Consider the following 14,373-nt stretch of genomic DNA (forward strand, 5'->3'; position numbering starts at 1 on the left):
AGCCAATATTTTTGTTTTTTGTGAATTGATGAAATTAAGTAACACTTTTTTATGTCATATCAGTGAGACTACATCATATTAAACTCTATTAGAATGTTTGCATTACTCTATAGAGGTTTAAAATGAGTGAAAAACAGATGAAAAGGAGCCTAGTTTCAATCATGACAGCTGATCTTGATTTGTTTTTCTCTCACAGTATTGAACATTTTGCAAAAAAGGACACAAATTAAAATCACTTGTTTTCATTTATTGCTTTCACCGCTTCAAAACAAGCATATACACTACAAACCTTTCTATAGTTTAACAAATAATTTATTCAATTTAAAAAATACATCTTTTTTAAACATCTGGCATGATTTTTTAAATTTTTTTGTTCTACCACATTTTACAACACGTGTACCCTATGTGTAAATTGTCCACAAAAAAACAGAAACAAACTATATATTTATTTGATATGTATAGCTATACACAGATACCGACTTATAATTAGTTTGTTTCGAGGCACAGGACCCCCATTCGAGGCCAGTTTATGCACAAATGTAAAAATTCTTGCGGCTCGTCTTTTTCTAACTCTTCTGTTCACGTCCTAATAGAAAGGAGAATGCTGACATCATTCGATATTGCAGTGGGCTACTTTGGGCTCATAAGCAGTGAAAATGTTGTTATTCATAAATATAAAAACAAACAGAACAAATACAAGCAGCACTACTATGTAGAAATGCCTACATCATGTCCTGACTCTGGAAAAACATTTAAACAATATCTGTCCAGGTGAGCATGTATATTAGTAGTAGTCGAGTATTCTGTTGGCTTAAAGTTGTACAGTAGCTGCACACAAGTGAATACAGTAATAATGCACATTATTCATAGTAGAAGCTTGGTACTGTGTATTGCGGTGCAAATGTCTATAACCCCTGAGTTACACTTCAGAGAAAACAGGCATCTAACTAAATGAAATGAAGAGTTTCCCAAACCTCTGGAACCATGCTGAATCCCACCATCACAAAGTCTCAAAATCTGCATTTGTATCCCACATTTCGACTGCTGAACCACAACTAAAAACATTTGAGAGTTTCAGCTTTATCTTTGAACTGTAAGATGACATTTAATCCGATATTTTTATTAAGATATTTCCTTCATACGTTCAAAATAAATTCTGGAAGTTGCTTGCCAGTAACTTTGAATTACTTAACTTTGGCCTGCAATTGATATCATATACTTGCAAATAATGAACTAAATTGAACCATCGGAGGAAGTTCTTATGTTTGAAGTTTTAAAAGGATCATTTAATTGCATTTATGTATTTATGAAATTTATTTCTGAAGTCAAATTAATGAAGTTGGAATTAATTCTTTAAAATTATCATTAAAGAAAACAACATTATTTGTTTTATCTTTAATTAATTTGCAAAAGTGACTCTATCCCTTATATCCATGCAGGGCTTTTACTGTGAAAGGTGACACATCAGAAATGAGAGGTCCATCCATCCTACTGAACCTCTGTATTAATGAATTTGTATTCTGGGTTATATCTATTCATCAAACAACAAGTTGCACCTATAATCAATCTTTCTGATTGCTAGAGGTCCAAAAACATGCTTAACGGAGGTCCTGAGGAGCCACAGACTACAATACATTACAATACATCTGCGACTGACTGGCATTTTTTATCACTTCCTCACTCTTCTTGACCAGACAACCGAAATAAATCTGGGCGATTGAACGCATTAAAAGTCTGAGGTGCTCTAGGAAATATTAACAACAATGAGGTAGGTCAGTCTCAAGTTTTGCATTTAAGCAAGTGTAAATATCACATGGATTTCTGTATTAGCACGAGGCTTATTGTAGTCCACTCTCAATGGGAACGTACAAATTTGTGCAACATTTTAGTGAAAATAAGAGTTTGCTTTGACCTGCTTTCCAGCTTGGGTTAAGTGAAAAACGTAATGCTCACCGAGCATTGAAGGTGGATTAAAAGGAGGATAAATTCTAACATAGTTGATAAGATAATAATAGTGTTACTGTCGCACAATGTAACTGTTGGTATAACACTGGTGTCTGCAGTGGAGTGCTTCCTTTTCCCAGAGAAAGAAGCATTTTATCCCCCATGCAGAATCAAAGAACATCTCATTTCTATCACCAAGCCACTGCAAATCAACAATACAGATGTATCCGTGCCAGCATGCTGATAGAAAAAATAAATAAAATAAAATGCTACATAGTAAATACAGCATTACAACCCCCTTGGTTCTCAAATACTGTGGCGCTTCATGGCCTCGAGTCCGTGTCTGAAACAGGTGTGTGGAGTCCAGATGTGTTGAGCTGGGGGTCAGAACGTAGTGAGGAAGACGAAGAGGAGGAAGGGGGGCAGGTCTCGTTTGGAAGAAGAATGAGAGGTGACTGTTGATGCCCTGTGACCTGCTGTGGCTGCAGTGGCTGCTGTGGATGCTCCGAGTGTCTCTGTACAATAAATGCTGTAAGGCTGTCTTTGAAGGGAGCCTTCACACTGGCCAAGCTTAAAAGAGAGTCTTTGGATTCCTGACCAGAGCTTTCCACTTGAAGGTTGGGATCCTGAAAGAAAGAAGAAAGCGTTTCTTAACATAAATACATTTACTGTCAGAGTTTGTTTCCGTTTAACTATTTTTTTTTTAAACAAGTTGACATGTATTCTGATTGGATAGTTAAAGCTGCTACAACCGCTGATTTTATTTTTTATTAGAGAAAATCAGTGTATGCTTCATAGATCACAGTCAATTAATCATCATTTACTCCGAAAATAATGAAAAAAAGGTTGAAAATGACTGTTTTTATTTGGCGAAGAAACACAATAAATCACGGTAAGAATGAAGTAAAAACACTTTGTTTACAGGACTTCACATCCCACAATGCAATGCACCGAAAATGTCTACAAATGGAGTGTTTAGGGTGGTGCCATTCCCCCACTTTGCCCCCCAACTCTAATACACACTAAGGAAATAAACAATAATAATAATAATAATACATTTTATTTGTAATGCACTTTACATTTTATACCAAATCTCAAAGTGCTACAAGATTCAAACAATACAACACAACATATATTAAAAGACAGGACTAAAAACTAAAAAGCGGCATTAACTGTTTAAATAAGCTTGCATAAAAAGGTGAGTTTTAAGTCTTTTACCTTAATAAACAGTTATTGCACTGTTGCACTATGTAGCATTTTCACCACTGTACCTTTGCACTGTAAGTAGATATTTATGTGCTTTTAATTTATTAAGATTTTTTTTTTTAATCCAAGATGCTACAATTTTGTTGCATGACTTGTCTTGTACAATGACAATAAAAGCTATCCAATCTAATCTCATTTAATCTAGTCGAAATGAAAACAAAATTTCCAGCAGCAATTATTACCTTTTTTCCTTTCTTTTGAGAGTGAATGATAGACCTAAACTGGCCTACACTGTGATTTTATGTAATAGAAATATTTGGCGCTAGCAAACATTAAACATTGTTTTCCAAAAAATGCAGAAATGGCTAAATTAATTATTTGTGGAAAAGTCTAAGACGATCTTAAACTATTCCACATTCTGTACTGTTTACTGGCCTCACCTTATCTAAAAATTAATGTGTAGATGTCTGGGGAAATACAAAATTGCAACACAACCATTAGGTGTCATTCACAAAGCTGGAGATTTTATGTCTTTTACTACTACTGTATAAATTATTATTTTTAGTTTTTTCACCATTGTCCCTTTGTAATGATGTAATTCTTGCATTAAATATTTGAAATAAACTGACAACTAACAACATTTTAGAATTCTGAACATCGCTTCCCACGCTCTGCTGAACAAATAAAGATAAAATAATCAAATTCTTACTTGAGGTCTTGTATGGCTGAAAAAATGGCTTGGCGTCAGCGCTGCAGGCTGAACCTTCACAGCAGGTCTGTGATAGTCGGATGTGGCGGTCACAGTGCTGTACGCAGGAGGTCCTGGAGTCGACTGTCTCTGCAGTAGCTGCAGAATGGTCTGAATATCTGATATCAGCTGAGACTCCAGCCTGACAAATAAAAAAAAGATTGAGTATGACACAAAATACAGTGAGAAAAGCAGTGTAACACCAGATGAGAACGGGTGATTTCCTCATTTTGACATGCGTGATCCTGGCTGAGCCGATAATGACATGAAAAGCACACACAGCGCAGCTTCACTGGACACTAGATGGAGCTTCTTGTCCTTAGTGGTGGACAAGATAAAGGGATAACAAAGGTGTGGAAACACTTCTATAAAAGTAGAAGATGGGGAGCACCTTTCCAGCTTGGAGTGATAATGAGCTTTGTGTAGGAGGTGTGAGTTGAGCAATAATGGCATACATAGCTATATTGTACTCATTTGGTCATCTGTATTTGACTTTAATGCCTATCTTTAGGCTATCGGGCAAAGTTGAGGAATGCCTAATAAACAGGGCTGGACAATGGATCTTTGACACACAAGAAATACAAAGGTTTTACTTCACTTGCTAAATGTATTCTAATGCCTTTGAAAAATGATCAGTTTTAGCTTCATCATTCCCTGATTGTAAGTATATCCTGTATCAAGTAGACACTGCCGCCCACTCTAATTCTGAGGATAGTGCTTTTGCCAGTTATTAACTTTCTTCCACCTACTCGTTTATATTCTTTGTGGCGTACTTTTAGCAGTGTGGGAGGTGGCAACTTTAAAGAAAAGATGAAAACACTCCGTTATTACACAAACGCATACATTAGGAAATAGCAAAAAAACAACAACTTAATGCATGGTCAACACATTCAGGCTTTATGCAGAGCACCAATACTTTGAAAATGGCTTCTTTGCATTATGTTGAATTTCATTTTTTTCTTATATATATATATATATATATATTACTACATTTTTGTTTAACCCAAACTCTCCATATTCACACTTTACTTGCTATGCACATCGTAAGATCACCAATTAGAAAACAGAAATCATACAGATAGGAACAAGAATGGTATTGAAAAATATTCTTAAGGGAAAAGTAACTACAGCTTAAATGGAAAAACAAGATAACTATTACAAGACTTTGGTTCTGTGAGATTATTAGATTGTCTCTAAAACTGCTGCACAGAAGGAAAAAGTGTCATTGGAATGAAAAGCAATGAACCAGCAGCGGTGTAATGGGTTATTAATAATGTAATGGGTTATGTAATTGGCCTATGTCGTCTACTGTAACTCCAATTGCTGAAATAATGAATGCAGGCTCTATGAGAGATGTATCTAAATGCACTTATGATAGTCTATATAGAGTAGGGGGCTTATAGGATGCACCGCTAACTGCTGTCGCTACAGAACGCACCAACACTGGATTGGGTGTGCTGTGTAACGTTATATTGTCTCTAATGAATATAAGCCTTAGAGTCATTAGGAGGAATGGAGTGCATGTTTTTGCTCCGTGTACTGCTCTGCATAGAGACACCACGACGTCAAGTAAATCAGCTGATAGTAAGAGGAATGAATACATATTACACATTTCTATCAAGGATATGGGATGTAGATAGACAAAGTGTAATGTTTATACATATAAAACATAAATGACTTTTTAAGAAAATTGTTTCAGTGGCTTAGTGTCTAAGGCACATATGTCAAAAATAGGACTTTTTGTAAATTACCATATAAGTTGTAGATAAAATAAGATGTGGGTTGCAATGTAATAGTAATGATAAATTGTAATTATTTTTAAAAAACGCAATTTATTCAACAGAATTCTGGCCAATTACATTGCAAAATTTGAAAGAATTATGTGCAAAGTCAAGGAATTTGACATTCTGGATTTTTTTTAATCTTTGCTTTTTTTCCCTTCACAAAAACATGGATTTTTCTGGTCCCGCCCACTTGAGGTAAAACTGGGTCTTAACTTAGATGAGTGTTTGACACCCCTAGTTTATGGCATCCTGACCAACAAGGTTTATCATTTTTCAGCCACATGTTTTTGGGGCAAATGACAGACCAGGAACAGATAATAAATTAAAATGAATGGCTTTGAAGAGGTAAACATACCCGGATCACATAATAAAATAATTCCTAATGAGATAGTTTAAACTAAGCTAAGGTACATTCGTTAATCAGAAAATGTGTTTGGTCCAGGAACTGAAACTGAGCAGACCTGTTCATGGAAAGAGTCAAATATTTTAAGCAGTGAGTATTATTCAAAATGGAAGACGTTTCATGTTTACTACAGACAAAATTCTATATCTTGGTAAAAATGTGGTTATTTTTTTAAAAGTTTAAAAAGGATTAATTTAGAGATGCAACATCATGAGACAACCACTGTATTGCCTCATCTACCTTCACACGCACATGAAATGGAGTTTTTTTTTAATCCATTGGGTTTAATATGATGTCGGCCAGCCTTTGCAGCTCCAACAGCTTCTACCCTGTGAAAAAGTGTACACTGCCTGGTTACAGGTGCGTCTCATCTCCCTAATGACCTTCCTGCATTGCTGTGTGCAGCTGCTTTTGGGTTATTTCAGGTCATTGATTTGGTTACTACTTTTTGTTTTGTTTTGCAAATAATTGGATTTTTCAAATTTCAAACAAACATTATAAATCAGTGCACATTTCCTTTGAACATGTCGGATTATCCAACCCCTCCCTGTCCACACCCTTATTTTAATTATTTTATTAATGAAATCATATGTAAATAACCCTGCATCTGAGATTCCCCTCTGGATAATCAGAAAACAACACTTATCGTGAGTAAAGTGGGAAAAAGGATACTTTTCACAGAATTTGAATCAGAAATGCTCCTAGCTAAAGTGGAGGGGTGTAAAAATGTAATATAACCAGGGTTGCATGTTTTCCATACTACCTCAGAAAAGCCAAAAAAAAACAAAAAAAAAACAGGTATGCAAGCGTTATAAAATGTTGGATTTTGACTTAAATTCAACTAAAATGTATATAAGTAGAACATGTCCATTCATTATAGTAGAGGTCGACTGATATAGGATTTTCAAAGGCCAATGCAGATACCAATTAAAAAAAAAAAAAAAATTCAGCCGATTTTGGAAGACAATATTTGAGGCCAATGTACTTTTTTATTTTTTTAAAGCACATTGATTATGAAATACAATCGAAACACTGATATGATATAAATGTATATATTAGAAATGAAATTGAATACACCATTAGAACTCTTGACATTTATTGAACTTTAAATATACCTGTACATGACCAAGTAAAACAAAAAGTACAGGACGGGTAAGTAGCAGTAAAGCACGGTCGACAACAATATACAATGTGCAATGTGCAAGTAATCGGTTTAAACTAATTCAAACTTCTTTCCTAACTTAAAGTATCTAGTAATTAAGTTCACAAAATATTTAAAAATATACACTCAAACAGTAACCTGTAAAGGGGTTTCAGTGCAAATTGCTGGTTCAAGCATCTTGACTGGTTCAAGTATCAAAGACAAACAGATTACCAGAGAATAAAAAAAACACTACCAAATGTTAATAAATAATATCTTTGATCTTGAAGAAAGTCCATATATTGACCAATATATCGGTCGACCTCTATGTTAAAGCGTCATAGCATATACTGTAAAGCTTTCTACGGAAAACTAAACATAGAAATATGTAAAAAAAAAAAAAAAAACTAAATAAATGAGATCTTTAAAACACTAAGAACTTACATTTCATCAAGTATTTATGAAGGTTTTTTTTTTGTCACTAATGGATGGAGTGCTCTCATCCATCTGTGCAGGTTGTTTGTGGAGCCTGTGTGACTGTGATATGAAATGTTTAGATCAGTCTACACTTCGCTTTGGAACAGTCCGTCACATTGAAACGTGAAGAGTGAAGTCTTTAAATATCTTGCTCCTTTTACTCCTGTGTCTCCCTCATGGTGGTTGTGTAGCTTACCCACTGTCCTAAACGCACCACACAGATCTTAAAAATCTTTTCTTAAAAACTCAACTCTTCCATTGTGTTTTTGTGGTTATTCAAAGTTCTGAAGCATACGATGCTGGGATCAGGATCAGTACCTGTTTAGGTGTGCTTGAAGCTGGCCTAAACGCTGTTCAACCTCCCCATATGTGATTTCGCTGGAAGAACGCCGCTCCTCCCTTAGACTGTGGAACTGTGCTGACTCATCCTGGTCGTCTGCAGGCTTCTTAAAGGCCCATTTATCACAGCATACATCTGGAGAGGGAGACATGCATACTTTATAGATGCCCATATATGGGTCACAGTGATGTCGTCACTGAAACACAAACCTGCAGAAATAGAAAGTAATCAATCTTTACTGGAGAGTTGTGTGTAGGTCATTAATTGTAATTTGTCAGGTGCTTGCTTTGTAGTGGTGGAGTTATTATTACAGCCATGATAACAAACCCTGTGGTTATCTCTGTTGGCCACATGGAAGTGATCATCAGCCTGGTGTCCAGTGATACACACTGAGCCTCTTGTGGTTTGCAATAAAGATCGTTACCATTGTAGTTAAATCAATATTATGGGATAGCTATAACAAATAACTAGTTAAATAAACATTCCAGTTTTTGCTCAGTGAGAACAGATTGGGAGGTTGAATACCTTTTTAATGGTAAATAATAATTCAATATCTGTCATTTAATTCCTCTTAATTTGTGCCATTATTTCACAAAACAAACTCATTTCATATATTTTCAGATTGCGTTAATGTCTAATGTACAGCTATATGATATTGCAAATTGTTTCTGTGTACAATGTAATAGAAGCTGTGTGATAAGTGTCCGTATGCCATCTCAACACAGAATTTGAGTTCTCTTCCTTCCAATATTAAGAAAGGCTTATTTATTCCCACCAGCTTTGCTTTTGTTGTTATTGTTTTGTGTCCAAGCAACAGCAATAATTTGAAAAAGCCACAATCCTATGTTTTAATTATTATCCCCCGCCACAAAGTGTGGAAGGGGGATATAGGTTTGCGCGCCGTCTATACGAGATAAAGGGGACAGCTTTTCTCAGAAACCGTTGAAGATAGGATAACCAAAATCAGTATGTGGCTTCAGGGTATCAATACCTTTATGGAGTTTGAAAATGAGAGGACCTCAATTGTTTTTTCCAGAGTTATTGCCCTGGTTCCATTTTTCTTTACTCTGGCTGAGTTTGTGTGTTTTGACCTGCCATTGTAGCCGTAGTAGTCGGAAGTCACCATCTTGAGAGCCCATGGGCTACTGGTCTCTACTAAGTTCTTTTGTTTTCGGCTTGGAAACACATATGCTTGTGAGTATGTTTAAGTTTGTTTGATAACACTCCTAAGACTGTTTGTGAAAGTTAAGCAAAAACGGTGTGTTATATAAATCACTACCGATCGCGGTAAATGTAAGCATGTGCATATACATGGGTTTTCCCATAGACGTTAGCATGACGCTAGTCGACTTTTTGTATAGTGGTATTTATATCTGCCACCACAAAGTGTGGAGGGGGATGTAGGTTTGAGCTCCGTCCTTTCGTGTGTGGGTGATATCTGGCCTCTATTTTACTGAATTTGGACATTTGTTTAAAATATATCTGTATATAGATACTATATATATATATATATATATATATATAATTTTTTTTTTTTTTTCTGATGCAATCTGATATTTTGTAATTATTTATGAGATGTTGCTGTAAAGATCATTTGGTGATGATAGCTACTGTTTTCATTTTAATTGTTTTAAATGTTTTCAGGACCATCTTGGTTACCGTTGGTATTTTTTTTAAATTAGTTTTTTCTTCTTCTTGATTATATTAATTATTCACACATTGTTAACACGTTTAAAGTTGAATCAGGTCATTGAATTTTTGTCACCTTTATAAAAAGAAGCATTCAAATGACAATTATAAATCAGTGGTAAAACAGGTGTAATACCTTGAAATGATGACCGCCTGTCCATCCTGTCAGTGCCCTGATGCTCTAAGTCTAACACTGGGACACTGAGTGTTGAAGGGCCAAGGACCGCTGAGCTTCTCTTTAGGCACAAATTAGTCTCCCTCTGTCTTTGAACATTGTTAACAACTTCCTTGTTTTCTCCTGCAGAACAGCAAACAACAAGACTCAGTGGAATTACACTGCTGGTTCTATTCCACTGGGATTAGTTGTTCTCAGTGAGCTGCACAACAAACTAGACGAGTGCAGTCACGTAACGTAGTGAAGATTGAAGATTAAATTGAAGATTAACACCACTGACCTTCAGGTAGATCGCTTGTGAGGGAGATTCTTCTTTTGATGCTTTTGTTGCCCTCGCTATCTGAATCACAACCCTGGGCATCCGAGAGCTACAAAGTAAAAAGTCAGTTAAGTACAAAGGAGACCACTTTAGCGCTAGGGTTGCTGCAATGTGGTTATGGGTTGAACTTCCTGGCAAAAACAATTAAGTAAATACAGAGCGTTTCTATACATCAGGGTTCTCCAAATGTGGGTTTCAGATGTATGAGTAAGAAAAAAAATCAGTGCTTTTATTTTGAAGAGGCACAGGTATACCGTATACAGGAGAGTGACATCTTTCCCTACTTTTTCCAACTTTAACATGAAAATTTGAATTTTAAAAAAATTCTTTGGGCTTGCGTCACAGCTACTCTTATAGGGATGAAGGTGGATCCTAAATCCAGACCAGTTGATAACAATGCATTAGATGAATAACTAGCGATTCTCAACTGGTGTGTCGGGACCCAAAAGTGGGTCATGGACTTTTACATCGTGGACCTGTACTGGGTGGGTCGCAGACAGCTGGTGAAAAATAAATACTGTACATACTTAATGTCTCATGTTAGACTTGCTTTTTTATTTTGAAAGGCATGCTGTGAAATGCATGTTGCACAGGAAAATTATGTTTAAAAAAAAATTGTGTGTGTTTTCAACAGCTATTTTTGAAAAAGTAAATTTGGTTGGTTAAATTCTCAAAAAAGGTGGTTCACGATTCAATGACCGTGGCAAAATGTGGGTCCCAGGGGGAGACCAGTTGAGAACTCCTGGAATAGAACTGCTGTTTCGCTCATAAGGAAGCAATCTTACGCGTTTATAACAAGTGTTATTGAGCTTTTTCGTCTTCTCTTTGGGTCATTAGAACATATGGGTCATTAGAGGTCATCTACCTTAGTTGATTCATCTCTGAGGCTGAAGGTGAGCTCCAGATTATTGAAGAAACAATCTGCAAACTCTGGGTACATGTCAAGCACTTCGAGCAGATCTTCTCTCTGGATGGTGCTCAGGTCACAGTAGCTCAGAGCTCGCACATCAGCATTGGACTTCCCAGGTTTTTCAAAAAGATGAATCATTTCTCCAAAGATGTCATTTTTTCCTGATAGTGGCACAAACACAAAGACAATGCACGAATTTAACAAAATTGCTGACTCGACTAACTGCAAATCAAGTGATGTATGTGTATTCCAGAGTAAAATAATAATTTTATTGCTTCTTCGAAGGGTTTAACTGATGAGCACCAGGCATGTTTGTTTTTGTTGGTAATGCAATGCAAACAACCCTCCCTCTCTGTCAAGATATTCTCCCAAGGCTCATGTACCAGTTGTCTCTCTACCTTTCATCTATTATTAATGCTGAGGAATAACTTGTAACTCAAAGCAACTTCGATGCCAAGGGAAAACGGAGTGTTTGATTATTATTGACACACTTTACACGTTCAGCTTCAAAGGAAATATGATCATATTTGAAGGCTAACGTGTAGTAAAGCTTTTTAAGTCATTAAATCTACCATAGGCCTAGGTTCTAAACTAAAACATATCACTATATGCCTCTTCTGCAAAGGTGCATTATTTTGAAAAGCACTGTTGTAAAGGTCGTCTTGGCAAATCTCTTTGTTTGATATTAAGGTTTGCTAAATGCCAACAGTGTAAACAGAGGTTTACTGGAGAAAAGCGATATGATACTTTGCCTTTCATAATATGCACCTCCCACCACATGCAGCTCTAAGAGCTCGGATTTAGATTGTCATTAGTGTAAGAGACTAATTCCTCACGTGTAGAACAATGCCGCTATCCTTGTTTTGCTCAATAGCATCACAGGATTTTACCTCTATTGGCTCACCAATATCATGTTGGATAATGAAACGGTTCAGGAAGTGAAAACAGATGAAGCATTTTACAACCACTACTGAAAAACAACTGGGGCGAAAAGAAGCTGATGGTGCCTCATTTTTGGAGACATACAAATGAGTGATTTTTGGTTTGTTCAATAATAATGCAATTTACGTGACACAGCAACTTTTACTAAGCCAAAACCTCATTCTGTCGCATGCAGCTTTAGAGCGCATTCATCACATGAATGAACAGCAAATTTAATCCAGGCACTCTAACACCTGTCCGCAGTCTGCACATAAATCCATGATAAACACTGATTACTGAAACATTCACAAGCTTTCATTGTCATTGACAGAATTAAAAAAAAAATGAGATGTAATTTTTGGTTTAGCTTGTTTCAACTGTAGCTGTTCCCACTTAACGTTCTTAAAGCCAATCATCGTCATATATGATGTATAATATATGCATGCATTTAATATTTAACAAATATTCAATTTTATGGAGTATACCAATTGTTTTAGATACTTTACGCTTGATGTCTGATGGCTGATAATCACTCCCAACAACCACATCTCATAAACCCGCTGTATTTCAATCCCATTCCAATAGAATTTTAAATTGGGTTGAGCCCTACTGGACACAAAAATTTTACATTTTGTTTTTTTTCTCTTTCATTATAGCAGGTTTAAGAATAACAGATTTTCCACTTACCCAAAATCGCAACCACAATGTCATCTTTCAAGATTTCAATGGAGCCACGGGACAGAAAGTAGAGAGCTGTGAGGACGTCTCCATTGTGGACCAGAGTGTCACCGGGAGGAGCATGAGTGGTCTTAAAGCGCATGGCCAAGGCCCTTAAACAGCCTTGAGTGGCTCCTTGGAAAGCTTTGCAGTTGTGCAGTAGATTCCTGTTAAGATGAAGGCAGATATCTGCCTGTAGGCACTCGGGAAATCCTTTTAATACCTAAGACACAACAAAAATGCGTGAGTAACATGCTGTAAGTGTCTATGTAATGTCCCCAAAGAGATTCATTTATATCATTTGAGTAACTGTATCAGAAGTTGTGTGCAGCTAGGTGCTATAATCAATTTAAAGAGAGACATTTGCTCAGAGATAAAGAACACGACAAAACATGCCATGCTATTGACTCATTAAACAGTCACTGGCCACCAGTGTTCCCCTACAATGTGCTCGGGCACTGAGTGTATCTGTTGTGCCAGACATAATACAAGTTTCAGATTTAAAGTTCTAGTTGAGTTACATATTTTAGGGACAAAATCTCAAAGCAACAGCAAAAGTATGAAACTAAAAACATCTGGAATATTTGTAGAACTACCTAAATGATGAAAAAGAAAAAATATTTTTGGAGCATTCCATGTCATTTCAACAAATGGCCCATGTGCTTCAGTCTAAATAGTTTCTTAATTATTCAATTGGCACACTGGCCATATCTCCAAAATTATTCATCCAATCAAAATAAAATGTCAATTTTCGATTTCAATTTCAATTTTCGATTTTCGCGCGTCCTCATCTTTATGCCATTTCAGCCTCCAATTTCTCAGGAACTACATCACATACGAAAGTGAAATTTGGTATAGTAATACAGCTCCACCTACTCTCTCAGAATATATAAAACACATCTGTATGCATCCTATCTGGTGAACATGCCAGCCGCTCAAAACTGGGAAAAAGTCTGTCAGGGTTTTAGACTCAAACTTGTTTGGACCTTCAGTAAACAACTTGGCATAGACCTCAGCTCCCTGTAATTTGATCAGCTTTGAGCTATGCACATAGACTGTTCAAACCACTAATGGTTAGTCAGACATACGCATTGGTGTTTGGGTGACAGTCTCTTGAAAATCAGATGACAGATTTTCATTTGGTCATCATAACTGCATGTCAGCATTTTTTGAAACTGAAGTGCACGGGATGTCCTGAAAATGACATGAAATGACTCTTTTACTAATATCTTTTTTAGTCGCACCCTAGACCTCACCCATGTAAAGCATTCACAGAAGCCTTGGTGGCAAATATGTCTTGACTCATAGAATATTGGAAAGTTGGCAGATCATATGTTTTAAACAACTGTGGACCAATAGGACTTTTTTTTTTTTTTTTCAAAAAAGCCTTCGTTGGGGTCTTAACTTTTCAAATTAGCTCAATGGAAATCATCACAAAGTATTTGTTTTGTCTTGAAAACATTTACAAGCATCTCAGGTATTTAAATTTCATGAGATTTTACTATGGGTTATTGGTTTACTGTAAACGAGGTAAAAATTTAGAATGTTTATATTTGATAACAGATTCCCCCAATTTTGGTTTTGAAAAAAAATAGACAT

The 14,373-nt window shown here is 36.1% G+C and overlaps 1 protein-coding gene across 1 annotated transcript in view; it reads right to left on the bottom strand.

Annotated features, from left to right (window-relative positions):
- Positions 1-263: 263 nt before the first annotated feature.
- Positions 264-14,373, bottom strand: part of kcnh7 (potassium voltage-gated channel subfamily H member 7) — a 51,088-nt gene continuing 36,978 nt past the window's right edge. Inside the window, exons 9-15 of the mRNA XM_028435301.1 lie at positions 12,745-12,999; positions 11,092-11,297; positions 10,188-10,275; positions 9,869-10,030; positions 8,022-8,178; positions 3,860-4,040; positions 264-2,570 (exon numbers count right to left, since the gene is read on the bottom strand). Of these exons, the coding sequence (XP_028291102.1) occupies positions 2,268-2,570; positions 3,860-4,040; positions 8,022-8,178; positions 9,869-10,030; positions 10,188-10,275; positions 11,092-11,297; positions 12,745-12,999 (1,352 nt within the window). The 3' untranslated portion in view covers positions 264-2,267. The remainder of the gene's footprint in view (positions 2,571-3,859; positions 4,041-8,021; positions 8,179-9,868; positions 10,031-10,187; positions 10,276-11,091; positions 11,298-12,744; positions 13,000-14,373) is intronic.

Source organism: Gouania willdenowi, chromosome 21 (genome assembly GCF_900634775.1).
Source record: "Gouania willdenowi chromosome 21, fGouWil2.1, whole genome shotgun sequence".
Classification (NCBI taxonomy): Eukaryota; Metazoa; Chordata; class Actinopteri; order Blenniiformes; family Gobiesocidae; genus Gouania; species Gouania willdenowi.